The sequence below is a fragment of the Carcharhinus amblyrhynchos genome, chromosome 1 (assembly GCF_965287045.1).
Source record: "Carcharhinus amblyrhynchos chromosome 1, sCarAmb.v2.hapA, whole genome shotgun sequence".
Classification (NCBI taxonomy): Eukaryota; Metazoa; Chordata; class Chondrichthyes; order Carcharhiniformes; family Carcharhinidae; genus Carcharhinus; species Carcharhinus amblyrhynchos.
Window position 1 is genome coordinate 81,673,725 of NC_137324.1, and position 14,314 is coordinate 81,688,038.

Genomic DNA, 14,314 nt, shown 5'->3' on the forward strand with positions numbered 1-14,314 from the left:
TACCATCCTCGTGCCACCCTGGCCCTGCCCCCTTCCATTATCTGAACCACCTGCATTGTCCTCCTCTCTGAACCAACCGATGAGACTTTACTATTGGACTCTCACCTTAGACCTGCCATTCTAAAGCATCACATCACCCCTTTTTACTGTGACTGTTCCCTTCTTTCACCCATACTCCAAATTCTTCCCCCAGGTCCCAACCGTCAATACCAATGACCTTGCCCCCATGAAACGCTCACCCTCTTCCTTCTGCTGACAGAGCACCTCCCCGCTGCAAGTCTGTCTTCCCTATCCAGCCTTCACTCCATACTTCCATGTTACAAAGTCCTACTTCCGGCCATCACCTGCATCCTTTTGTCCAGCTTTGGTGTTTGGTATCAGTACTCGAGTGAAGTTATGTGAGGTCCCCGAGAAGGAGAAAGCAATATCTATGGACCTCAAAGTTATAGAACAGTTGAAACTCAGCGGTGAACACCACTTATATCCAGTGGAAAAACTGAATGTTCTAAATTCTCACTGGTGGGAAACTTAATTTGGAAGATGTACTTCATTCCTAGAAGGTAGCCTTTTCATTAGCATACGAGATGCTAATGCATGCAAATGGAGTACCGAATTTGTTGTGTTTATTAGGAAATCCAATCCGCCTTAAAAATTGAGAATAAATTTGCACGGTTTATCTTGCTTACTACACCAAGCCAATGTTCTAGCAAATGCCAATGTTCTAGTAAATTACATGTAGTACTTGAAACTCAAGACTAAGGGAATGCTCACAATGCAAACAAGGATGACTCACCAGCTCTGGTGATCCCTTTTTCAGATAATTGCAAGAGGCCTTTCTTCTTAAGTATAAAACTGCAGCCAATGAGGAGACTAGAAGTGACTGCTAAGGCCAGCCCAATATACAAGTTGTACCGTGTTTCAGGCCACATTACTGTTCCATAGTCAGTCCCATTGAATTTTTCATGTGTTTTGTGGAGATGACCATCTTTTACTTTGGTAATATTGATGATCTGACACAAAGCCCACTGAGTCGCATTATGGCAGGTTAATGAAATGAAGGAACCTGTAGAAGGAAAACAACCTTTTAAAAACCCATTTAATATTTCAAGCTTTGCGACCTACAGGATAAAAGCATTTCTATTCCACATTCAAAACATAATAACCAATATATGTGAAATTTCTACAGTTAAATTTTAACATCTTGCCTGTGATTGGCTGCTGCTGCTTCTAGCTACTCCTATCAGGAAATATGAAGTCATGGTATGTCACACTGGCCCTTCTTGTGCCAAGTATGATTAAATGTTTAAATAAGGTGAGGATTTAACAAAAATTAACAAGTACCTTCCTCATCTAATATTTTTTTTTGCAATTAAGCAAAATATATATTGTTTAGGGGAGAATTTATTCAGCTTAAGTTCCAAAAAGTGCGCACAAATGGTTGAAAAATTTGAATACAACCTTTTGGCAGTTTATGCAGGTTTGTTCTGCATACCTAAATATATTTTAATGCATTTTTAAAGACTTTCTTGCATAGATGTGGTTAGGCAAGATGTTGACACATCTGAAAACACCTAGTTACTATTCATTTGAAAATGAAATGGTGCAAGCTGTAGTCACGTTCAGATGTGACAAAGGGAAACAAGGATAGAATCTGGGGGAACGGGGTCTCTAGAATTACTTATATTGCGGCACAGAGGAAAATGGCAGAGGCGCGCTCAGTCCATTTCAACAGGCAGTACTACAACCACGTGAAAGCCATCACAGAAGGCGGAACAAAAGAGGATAATGGCAGTTGACTATCAAATACTATAAGATCTGTCAAGTTACAGAGCAAGTCATTTCTGACTTAATGCCAAGGCTAGGCTGCCTCGCTAAATATTTTTAAGAAGCGGGTTGATGGGTTTTTGATAAGAGAAGGGATTAAGGGTTATGGGGAGAGGGCGGGAAAGTGGAACTGAGCCACGACAGATCAGCCATGATCTTATTGAATGGCGGGGCAGGCTCGAAGGGCTAGATGGCCTACTCCTGCTCCTATTTCTTATGTTCTTATGTTCTTATGTTCTATCATGGTCAGTCAGCAAAAGACAGGTGGATGGGGTGTGACAGAGCGCTTTGGGAGCAATGGCAGTGATGAAACATTTAAGGGCTTAACATACAAAAACAGCGTTGGAAATGGGACAGTAGTTGAAGAGAATGGATAAGGTTAAGGCTACATTTTCTGTAGAGAGAGTTAATTTTGAAAAGGGGCCATGTCCAATCACAGAAACATGTTAAAAGTGTGAACCAGCTTAAGGGGTTAGTTGAGTGTCATGGAGTGGGGATAGTTGCATGGTCCAAAGTTGTATAGTAAGGGAGACTAAGGAAAAAGGGCTCAAGAAAGGGATGGCCTTATTCAAAGAAGCAGGAAAGAAAACAGATCACAGCTAAAATTGGAGACTAGGAATACTGGAAGGAAAATGCAGCATTGATGACCTGTACAGATGTCTTTAGTCTTGAGTGGAAAGAAATCCACTACTGGAAATCAGTATGAATAGGGTAGGGCAAAGATATTGGAGGTAGCCCTAAATCATGGGGGAAAATCAATTCTGGCTTCTCTTTGGCTTCCAGAATGGTCATTGGAGGATTTTGATGAGTATGTGCAAAACTTGGTCATTAATGACATTATATATTCTTGCTTTTTAATTGCTGATTTGACCCACTGTGTACTGGATGCATTCTAATTTAATCAAACAAGCACAGGAACCTTATTAACAAACTTCACAGCCTCAGAATTTACAAAAGCAATTTACTGCCAGTCAATAGCTTAAGTATGTTCACTGTTGTTCTTTAGGCAACTATAGCAAACATATACATATCTAATACAAAGGGGAATAAAAGATAAGTGGATGAAAACCTTGAAGGTGCAAAACATGAACATTGAAAGCAATGTTTGCATTAAAATTGGTGCTTTCCTTTCAACAGGTTGTTAATCCTTAGTAAGAAAAGAAAATGTGATTTTTGAATTTGAAAATGGAACTGGATCATTTCCCCAAAAGCTAACTCAACAGTTACTCTCGTACAAGCTTCAATTCATGGAGGCATTCTGCCCCTTCTGAACCCAGTTGGGAAAGAATTAATCCAATTAGCCATCATTTCACAGAAATATTTTCATCTCCTCCAACCCCCCTACTTCAGTGACAAAAACAAATAAGGTCATAAAATCTCAGCAGGTCCTACAGCATCTGTAGAGAAAGAACAGAGCTAATGTTTTGAGTCCAGATGACACATCCGGACTTGAAATGTTGGCTCTATTCTCTCTCCACAGATGCTGTTGGACCTGCTAAAAATTTTCCAGCATCCAGAGATTGCAGATTAACTGTCTGTGCTGTTATATGCTCTGTCTGAAGCCAGAACTCTCCATTCACCTGACAAAGGGGCAAACCCCAAAAGCTTGTGAGTTTACTATCAAATAAATCAGTTGGACTTAAATCTAGCATTGTCAGACTTCTTGCTAAATTATTTGAACTGCTTCAGAAAAAGTATTGGAGTTAATGCTGGCTAAATTACAAGGACCAACAGATTTAAATTACTGACCACGTCCTATCTAAATGGCTCAACCATCCAAGGGAAGAGGTAAAGAACCCTTACCAAGTTACTCCTGTCCACCACCGGATGACCACATCCTAGCTTTAAAAACTTGGAAACTCATTTCAGGCAACAAAGAAAATATCTGTCACAGTTAACCCTCTAATTTCAGCTTCTCTGCCATTTGGCAATTCACACATTCTATTCTCTCTATGGCCTGCCTCTGGTAGCCTTTCCTCTTGTTTTTGTGGCTATGATTCATCTTTCATTCCCTCACCCTACAGTATAATATCTTCCACTTTCTATGCCTTTTACTTTTGACAAAGTCACCTGGACTCAAAATGTCAGCTCTTTCCTCTCCTTAGACATTGCCAGACCTGAGATTTTTCAGCATTCTCTTTTGGTATCAGATACAAGCATCCACAATAATTTTCTTTTATCCAGTTTTTTTTTAAATTGTCTTTCTAGAAGTCATATGTACTTGAAACATAATTCTGTTTCTTTCTCTACAGACACTGCCAGCCCTGCTGAGTTTTTATAGCATCTTCTGTTCTTATATCAGAAATCTAGTAGCGTTTGGAGTCATTCTTTGCTTTGTCGAACCCTAAGATTCTGCATTAGGAGATTGTTTGCAGATCAGTGATTTACCTACACTGTAATATTACACATGAGCCAGAACCCCCAAGTACGTAAACAGGATTCTACTCGGAGATCAAACCGTATCATCTGGTTTCTGAGGAGTAGCTGTGGTGCAAATGTACACTAAGTGTTACATGTGAACAAAATGAAGGTAAGTGGGAAACCCCGATATTCCCAAATTTATTTCAGAAATTTATTCTCATTTGAGCAATTCCTTCTCAGAGAGGGCAGAAGCCTTTTAAAGACAGCCATCTGAGTAGATGTGTCACTATTAAACTCTAAACAAACTCCTCTATAAAAGCAGCAACATTAATATAAATATGAAGATATATTTGCTCGAGACACAAAACACAATAATCCTACAGTACAACAGGGCATTTAGCTTGTAAGTATAATACTAATGTTTAATAGGTGCAATATTAAGTTGGACAATGCGCTAAAAGTCTGTAAATAATTTTCCCTATGCACCATTAGCAACCACCATTATAGCCACATTTACTGGAACAAATTCTCATTAGATTGTAATCTTTGCTCTCCATTTTCAATTAAAAATATCAGTCAAAAAAAACATGTTTCTCTACCTATTTATCCAAATTATAATGCAACAACTATGGGGGAAACAATGTGTATATTTTTATTGCATTTAGATGCAAGTTTATTTAGTTTAAACTGTGATCACAGAACTCAAGAACAAATACCATAGATGTGAAAGTTTTCCCCTCAAAGGAAATGTTATTTAGTATTACAACTAATTAAAGGTGATTAATTCAAATTGAATTGCAAGATTTATGTTTTTTTTAAAGTACTTACTCATTTTGGGGCCAAGAGATATTTCACAGGCTATTGGAAGATTTCACTTTAGAATAATCTTTAATTATTAAGCAAATTTAATTATCTAATGATTCATATTAATGGAGTAAAATAGAGATCATAACAGTGCAACTTCTACATGGTTTGTTGGATGAAGTGGGTTTGATGAATGAGTTTTTTTTCCCCTAATTCTAATAAGAGTCATACCTTAATTGGATAAAAGTTAATTGAACACAATGTTTTATGCCAATACATTGAGAAGTTTTGAGCTCTGTACTAGAGTGCGTTAATGCATTGGGCCAGTTACACTGCTCTATTACTAAAGGAGATACCTGGCATGAATGAATACAAATAAGAGGACTTGAAAATGTCAGATTTGCCTTCATTAGACCAGAGAAGGCTGTATGGTAATTTGATCATTTAAACTAAAAAAAAGAGTAAGCAGAAATACAATGCGCATTCATTGGAAACAATCTAGAATAGTGTAAAATTAGATACAAGGTGATTTTTTTTTAAAAGAGAGGTTAATGAGGCTGTGAAATTACCAAAATTTGTGACTGAATTAAAAATCATGTCACCACTTAAGACTAGGTTAAATACATGGTTAAAAAAGGAAGAGTGGTATACGGAAACAGGAAGAGTAAAATGAACTAGGACTATGGCTCAGTCAGACGATAGACAACAAAGCAGAATAGTTGAGCTAAACGACTTGTTTCAAAGTTATGTATGTGTCATTTCACTCTGACTTCTCAGCCAAAATCGGACAACTTGTACCTAACCTGCAAAACGTTAACACCTGTGGACTGAAGTCAAATTATTAAATATTTCTACTTGAAATGGCTTGTATTATTTACGCAGTACAAATAATAATGCTGCATTGCACAGGAAAACATATCTCTCCGTTAACCGCATCAGAAACATTAGACAGAACAACGGCAGTACAAGCTGTAAGGCATTACCCTCAACACACTGTTGGTGTCCTGGATCCATTGAATGATTTCCGTTAGCGGTTGGAAGTGATATTTGAACAAAACAAACTCATCTGATCTTAGTCAAAATGCCTTTTGTTAAGTTTCTCTCGAAAATGTTACAACTATTTTTCCCCCTTTACTGCACGGACCTATCCTCTGGTTGCCGGCTCTGCCAATGCTAACCTCTATTACCTGGGAACTTCTGCTTTTGCTTCCTTGAGCTGTTTGCATTTCTGTTGTGGCTCCGCCCTCCAGCCACACGTTACAGGTAACCATTTATCACTCAGCGTTAGTGAGTATCCTATGGGCTGCATAACATTGCACCACACCTCCCCATCTCATATTACACGATACCACATTGCATTACACACCTCACATGATGTCCCATAGCCTGCTGCCCCACCCTACAATTCACACGCACAGCACATCATTGTCTCAACTACATTCCACAATATCACATTGCAATGTCCTCAAGGGTGGCCAGCTCTGAAGAAATAACAGGAGGGGCACTTTGTGAGACAAGGAGTGCAATGCGCTGGGTGGGGCATGCAAGAATTCCACCTAACTAAGGGAAAGAACCTGTATGTGCACCATCAATCTAGCAACCCTGTTCTTCACAGGCTTTCTCTCTGCCATATGGCTTGTCAGGGCCCACTGTGCCTTTGCAAAAGGGAGAGATAGCCACACAATAACTAGCCATCCTCCCACCCCAACAAGCATCGTAATCAGCCCCCTCTCCCACCCAAACAAACTATATTTAGTCCCAACTAACTTGTTCCCCCACACACAGTAATTATCCCTTCTGCCTACCTCAACCCACAATTAGGTACTTTTTGGGGCTTTTACTTCTTTTTGGGAAAGAAACATTAGTTATTTCTTTTCAGTATCAGGTCTTTCTTTTCAATTCGATTCATCAGGTAGTTCTTTTCGCGCGCCAAATGAGTAAAACCAACTCAAATTAACTTAGGGACAAATTAAGAGGGGCAGCCCCCCAAAAAGGAAGCAGGGGGGATGGCCCAAACAGAAACCAAAGTCCAAAGGAAACTTAAAACATTAAATCAAAATGTGGTTGTGAGGGTCTATAATGCACACCAGCCCCTGCGGTGCCCAGCGGGCGCGGAAGGCATCGACTGCACCCGTGGACACCGCATGCTCCCTCTCCAGGGACACCTGGCCGCGAACGTAGCCGCGGTAGAGGGGCAGGCAGTCGGGATGGATGGCCCCATTGATCGCCTGCTGCCTGGACCTATTGATGGTGCGTCTTGCCAGGCCCAGGAGCAAGTTCGCGAGGAGGTTAGCATCCCGATACGCCACTCTCCGCACCAGGTGCCCGTAGGTTAGGAGCGTGGGACTGAAGTGCAAACAAAACATTAATAAACATTAATAAAAGATTTTTCAGGAAAACAAAAAGAGTGTGCAATCTAAAACACAAAATGTAGACGTGGTCCACGGACTCCACAAGGCCACAGAAGGAGCAAGCTTGGGAGCCCGTGAACTGGAAAAACCTATGGTTGTACAGCACGGCTGTGTGCAGCACCCTCCAGCCCAGGTCCCCAAGATAACTCCATAGAGGGACCACTACTGGGGACCTCCACTGCCCAGCAGCAACAAGGCCCACCAAGGTAAACACACAATTAGATACGTATAAGTGTCGGAAGCCAATCATCTTATTCCCATGACATGGCTGCAGGAGTTTCACAGTGCATTGCCCTCGATCCAAGAATCTTCAACTGTTTCATCAGTGACTTTCCCTCCATCATAAGGCCAAAAGAATTTGTATACTAATTCTTGTAGTGTTTAATTTCATTGCAATTCCCTACATAATGGTGCAATCCCTGCCAACATGCAGCAAGATATAGTCAACATTCAGGCTTGGGATGATTAGTGACAAGTATCGTTCACATCACAGATGTGCCAAACAATGATCATCTCAAACAAGAGAGAGGGTCTAACTATCTCCCCTTGACATTGAACAACAATCTGCATTAATTTACAGCTTTTATATAATAAAATGTTCCAAGGATCACAGGATTCTCATAAAGCAATGAGCCACATAAGGAGCTATTAGGACAGATATTGACGAAAGGCTTTGTCAAAGAGGTATGTTTTCAATAATACCTTAAAGGAGGAAAGAGAAATAAAGAGGCACAAAGATTTGGATGGTCAGAGGCTTTTTCCCTGGTGGAAGAGTCAATTACTAGGGGGCATAGGTTAAAGGTCCGAGGGGCAAGGTTTAAAGGTGATGTACAAGGCAAGTTTTTTACACAGAGGGTGGTAAGTACCTAGAACCTGTGGCAGGGGGGAGGTAGTGGAAGCGGATATGATGGTGACTTTTAAGGGGCACTCTTGACAAATACATGAATAGGATGGGATTAGAGGGATTTGGTCCCCAGAAGGGTAGGAGATTTTAGTTCAGTCAGGCAGAATGGTTGGTGCAGGGATGGAGGGCTGAAGAGGCTGCTCCTGTGCTGTAATTTTCTTTGTTCTATTTACAGAGGGAATCCCAGAGCTTCCAGCTTCGGCTAGAAAGCTAAGGACAAACCACCAATGGCAGAATGATTAAAATTGAGGATGCACATGCAGTCAGCATTAGAGGAGTGCAGACATCGTGAAGTGTTGTGCAGTTGGAGCTTGCAGAGATGGGGAGGCGCAAGGCGATGGAGGGACTCAAATACAAGGGGAGGAATTTTAAAATCAAGGCATTGCTTAACCGGGAGCCAACGTTGGTTAGTCATTGAACACTGAAGTCATGTTTGTGGATATTGTCACTGAGGGTGGCATGTAAATGAGAAAAAGAAGGCGGTACACAATTGATTATTGCGCTATACCAGAGATAATAGCTTGAGAACAGGAAGAGAAGCCATTACAAATGATTCCCTGGCTACAGTTAGATAGATAAGAATGGAACTAAGTAATCATAGTTAACAATTGGACATTGGTGCTGAAGCTTTGGTGAAGAATGGTATGGTTAACCATGTCAAAGGTTATAGTTAGGTTAAGAGGAATAAGAGGAGAGATGGTTTACCTTTGGCACAGTTACTTAAGTTTGAAACCTGATTGGAGGGATTCACGACCACCAGATGTCTCAAAGTATGTTACAGCCAACGAAATACTTTTAAAGTGAAGTTACTGTTGTAATGTAGGTGTGCATGTGAATGTCAAGTAACAACATGATGAGACTTTGAAGCTATTGAACCATCATTTGTATCAGATACAAGACCCTTAAGAAAATTAAAATTATGCAGAAGCCTTAAAGGTGCATTCAAAGATGCACAAAATTCATTTTAGATCACAGTGAGAATAAATTTCAAAGAATAAAACAAAAACAACTTAAAATGACTTTTGGTTCTGTTTTGCCAAAAATATTAGGCATGAAATCATAGTCTGTTTAGAACTGATATAAATAGAAGTAATCTGTAAAAATGAAAGGTTTTTAAGGATTTGGGGAAACGGATGGGATCATGACAAAGATGTGTTAAAGCTTTGGAGGAAGGATTGGCAGATGTAGCCAAAAAAATGAAGGAATTTAACTATAGTATAAAACTGGCCACAATTCATTCACACTGGAAATTATTGAAATAGAGAAATGCTGTTAAAGCTTTTTATCTCGCACTCATCAGGACAGATGCATGAATGCCAAAATGGTCAGCACTTGCTGAACATTCCCAAGCATAGTAAAACTTATACTAACAACCAATTTAATATTACCAGGTGGGCTTGTAATGTGGCTCATTTATGCTGGCTAGAAGCTATATATATTTATACACAGGCAGCGGTTCGCTGCAGGGAAAAGGAACATGTCCAGGCATTGTGCCTTCTTTGATTGAAAAAAAAGGAGACAATAGCTACTTGGTACCTTCTCCAATGCAACACCTTGACTAATCACAGTTGATTTGCCAACGAAATAGTGCCCTCCTCTCATGCAGTATAAATTATTGCTCTTTTTTAATGATAACTAAATTTTGTCTGTTCCGTTGAGTGCAAGATTAAACAGCATGCCTCTTTTTTCAGCTATACTCAAGTTCCGTACTTCTAAGAGAACACTTAAAATTTCTCAATATCTTATGCAAATATTAGCATTATGGTTTTACAGGATAGGTTTTCATACCTTGCTGGTTACGCTTCTGAATGTAATCAATGTATCTGAGGGTGACCAGTCCCATAGCAACATACAACAACAGTGTATGCCCAACAGTAATTCCATAACAATATATTGCTAAATCTGGAGCATTGTTTTGCTTCAACCCCACAATGCATTTGGAAGGACACTCCCATAATTTTCTGACTACTGATATTAATGCCAGATAACACGGTATACATTTTGCATTTTCATTGGGCGCGGCTCCTTGACAGGAGTGGAAAAAGAACTTGTTCGTACATATAGACAAAAATGCTTATGGGAGAGACAAGAGAAACTGTAGTGATCATAATTAGTAGTGAGTCATGCAGGGCTAAATTGGTTTGTTTTGTTGTATGCAGAACAGAGTGGTGTTTTAAATATGAATACTAACCTGTTGAACTGCTAAGAATGTATATAGTTTGCAAGACTGTAATTGGGAAATAAACATTAGTTAAGGCTGTTATACTTGTCGAGCAGTATTCATAGCTGGATCAAAAGCAGTATTTGCTGTTAAAATCTGATCATAACTTTGTGAACATTCCCTTAAAGTGTAATAATACATCAGGTTTTGCTGGAGTGTGACACATTATAATACATCCCATTGGTTAGACTACCAATGGGTTCTACTTTTCAATCAAACATTTTAGACCACAAAATTATTGGAAGTGCATACTGATATTGATACATAATAAAGGATAATAGTGATTTAGGAACTTAGTGAACCATGGGGCAAACAATGAACTTGTTTAATTAATATGATCTATAAAATGAGTATTAAACAAAGGAAAGAAAATAGGAAGTTAGAAGTGGGGTGGTGAATTCAATGTCAATTTGGCACAGAAAGAAAAATATAAAGAGGGAGATATTGGCTTTACTGAAAGAAGACAGAAACAAAAGTTTTTTCAAAAACTGTTTGACCATAGAATTCCTACTGTGCAGAAGGAAGCCATTTGGCCCACTGAGTCTGTTCCAACTCTCCAAAAGAACATCATACACAGGCCCACACCCTCACCCTATCCCCATACATGGCTAATCCACCTTATCCATACATCTTTGGACTGTGGGAGAAAACTGGAGCACCCAGAGGAAACATTTGCAGACATGGAGAGAATGTGCAAACTCCACACAGTCACCAAGGCTGGACTTGAACCCAGGTCCCTGGGACTGTGAGGCAGTAGTGCTAACCACAATGCCACTGTGCCACTCTGGTTTAATTTAATATAACTCCCCTAAAGCAACCCAGGAGAGAAGTCATTTTTTTCACATGTTCTCTGAGCATTTTCATTTATTACCTGTAAAAGATCTGGAGCTGGGAATGAAAGCTGTTTGACCAGGATGAGCATTTAGACTGGAAAGTCATGTGATTAAACCTTAACAAATATGTCAAGCAGAGTCGACAATCCAACTTTGAATTCCATTCACCATGTTTCAGCTCAAGTCCCAACTTGTCAATATTTCTTTATAGTTTCCTTTCATTTTCTAAATAATTAATTAGTTATAGCTCCAATTTTGGTATCATCTGCAAATTTTGGCACCGTTCCCCCTCGGTCTATAATCCAAATCTTGGATATGCCCATGAACAGAAGTGACTCCGGAATGAAAGCCGGAAGTTGCTCTCCAATGCCGCCTTATAACGTGGAACTTGCAGTTGATGCTGCAAATGTTGCCACAAAAGGAGGCTTCTTAATTGGACTTGCACTCTGTTTAGGAAACTGCAGCAAAATCATTGGGGTAAGATCACTGAGCAGGTCAATGCACTGTTACATCTGAGCTGGACATCCAATCGCAGGGAATCAAGAAGTTACCAAATTAAGTTTGTCAGCGTTTAGCTGTACCAAGTTAACTGGGATAATGTACCTACAACAAACCTTTTTACCTGAAATAGCTTCATCTGAACTTCCAATACATCTGAAAAGTGTGACCTTACATAAACAATATTAATCCAGAGACCAGGCTACATCATTCAAGTAAATCCTGTAACATTGTAACTCAGATTTGGAAGACAGCCTATTAATATTTTACCAGCACTACTTTACATGCTTATGGTCTCTGATTTGTAAGAAATTGGCAACTCAGAATTCAAGTGATCCTCAGCATAATGAACCAAAACAGGGCCATGAAAACTGGAAAGTAAACCAGTTATTCTCCTCAGTGGTTCTGGTTGAATACAGGAAGGGATGGGCCCAGTTCTGCCCCACTTACTGCTGCTTCTCAAAGCTGGCAACATGAAAAGAGGAGGTGGGACCTGAAGAGCAGCAATAGGCACCTTGTGTTGTTCATTCCATGCAAACCATGGAACTTGTTGAGGCAGTTCAGGAGAAGAACAATGGCAGCAGTAATCATCAATGAGGGAGGGGTGCCTCAGGACAAGTCCTGACAACCATGGAACCCAGCTGGCCCATCTGCTGAGTCAAAAGGAGGTTGTGCAATCAGACATGGTGTGAGCAGTTCTAGAACCATCTTATCCATTTGAACAGAAGGAGGCAAAGAATATTAGAATGCCTCATTCTTTCTATTATGATGCAGATTGATAAATTTCTGGCTGTTCCTTTAAGCAACCAATGGTAAGGACATATAAGAGCCATAATTGTGTGTGAAGACACTCTGCAAATACAGAGATATATAATTTTTGTAAATATAATGTAATAGTCATGATCACAAAAAGGATGCGTAAAATGCACAGCATTTCGTTTAAAAATAACTCAAAAGAGCTTCCGCTGCTGGTTGTGAAAACAAAGTTCACAGCTGTGCTGAAACTTCAATCTTATTATGAAACGCTATTTGTTTAATTATAAAGAGATAATTGCACCAACAATGGTATTATATAAACCATATCTTTGGGTTGAAATATGAAGAGGACCTAACACATATTGAGTAATTGAGATTTACAAGGGTAAACTTTTAAATAAGGGATTTTATTTATAATGCCAAAACCGGTTAAATTTGTTGATGTAAATATATTTATTTCTCAGCACATAATTCTCTTTATCTTCAGGAGCTTTCAATTTTGACAGCGGAGTGAAGCTGGAGGTCAGATCAATGAAGGGAAAGCCATGATGGTTTTGAAGAGCAAAGCAGGCATGATGGGCTGTGTGGTCTACTCCTGCTCATATTTCTTATATTCCATTTACACCTCACACCTCATGCCCAATAATCAAATGGAAAGGAAATTCAGGTGAGTTTTATAACAGGCAGCCATTTCAGTACTGTTAGCTATACAACACTGCCTAATATTATTCATCATTCCTGTTCTAAAGATAATTAATATTTTGTTGTAGTGCCAGTGTAAGGGGGATTGTGGCACAGCAGACAGCATCCGTGCCTCTGAGCCAGAAGCTCTGTGTTGAAGTCCCATTCCAGGGCTTGATGGACAAGGAAGGAGCATTCATAATACAGCCAAAAAGATTGAATATCAACATACCAATGGCAGGTTGTAAGCATAGGAGAGATATGTGATCAGCCATGTGATGGAAAAAAATGGACCCTCGTTTTTCATAGCTCCTGACTATAACATGCATGTAAGAGTGTAGGTTGCCACAGTAGTAACTCAGACTTTGCCTCCTTTGGGAACCAGTTGGCTGGATGGATCTGAGTGGATCGGATTGGTACCAGCAGCAGGGGTTTGATCCCTGGTCTAGCTGAGATGGGTTTGAGATCTGCCTCATTGCCCTATCTGTGGTGTTGTGGGTCAGACTTGCCTTCTGGTAGAGAACTGAAATGTCAGTGTGTATTACATAAATAGGACAATGTTCTTACTTTGGAATTGGAGAACAAAAAGCATTTTTCTCTACAGTAAGTGAGGTTTTGCAAACCCAGACAAGTCATGGGGGTTACAAATAGTGCGACCCCCATGACTTGCCTGGGTTTGCAAAACCTCACTTACTGTACTGTCTGGAGGCAATACACATCTCTTTAACCTGTGATCAGTGCTCCTTCCACACACATTGTTGGCCACTTTAAGACTTGAACAGCAGGTTAGGTGTAAAGATTCGCATTCTAATCAGTAATCTGTAAACTGTCAGTGCTTTATATGTTGTCTGAGGCCAGAACTCTCCATTCACCTGACGAAGGGGGTAACCTCAAAAGCTTGTGAGCTTACTATCAAATAAATCGGTTGGACTTAAACCTGGTGTTGTCAGACTTTTTACTGTGTTTACCCCAGTCCAACGCCGGCATATCCACATCATTATACCAGGACAAAGTAATTTTC

General features: G+C 39.8%; 1 protein-coding gene across 2 annotated transcripts in view; it reads right to left on the minus strand.

Moving 5' to 3' along the window:
• LOC145349730 (magnesium transporter NIPA3-like) overlaps nucleotides 1–6,250 on the minus strand; it is a 31,548-nt gene extending 25,298 nt beyond the window's left edge. Inside the window, exons 1-2 of one of the 2 annotated variants that reach the window (XM_080198274.1) lie at nucleotides 6,177–6,250; nucleotides 794–1,063 (exon numbers count right to left, since the gene is read on the minus strand). In XM_080198274.1, the coding sequence (XP_080054400.1) occupies nucleotides 794–929 (136 nt within the window). In that variant the 5' untranslated portion in view covers nucleotides 930–1,063; nucleotides 6,177–6,250. The other variant, XM_080198269.1, reaches the window with a different exon arrangement.
• Between the last annotated feature and the right edge of the window lie 8,064 nt (nucleotides 6,251–14,314).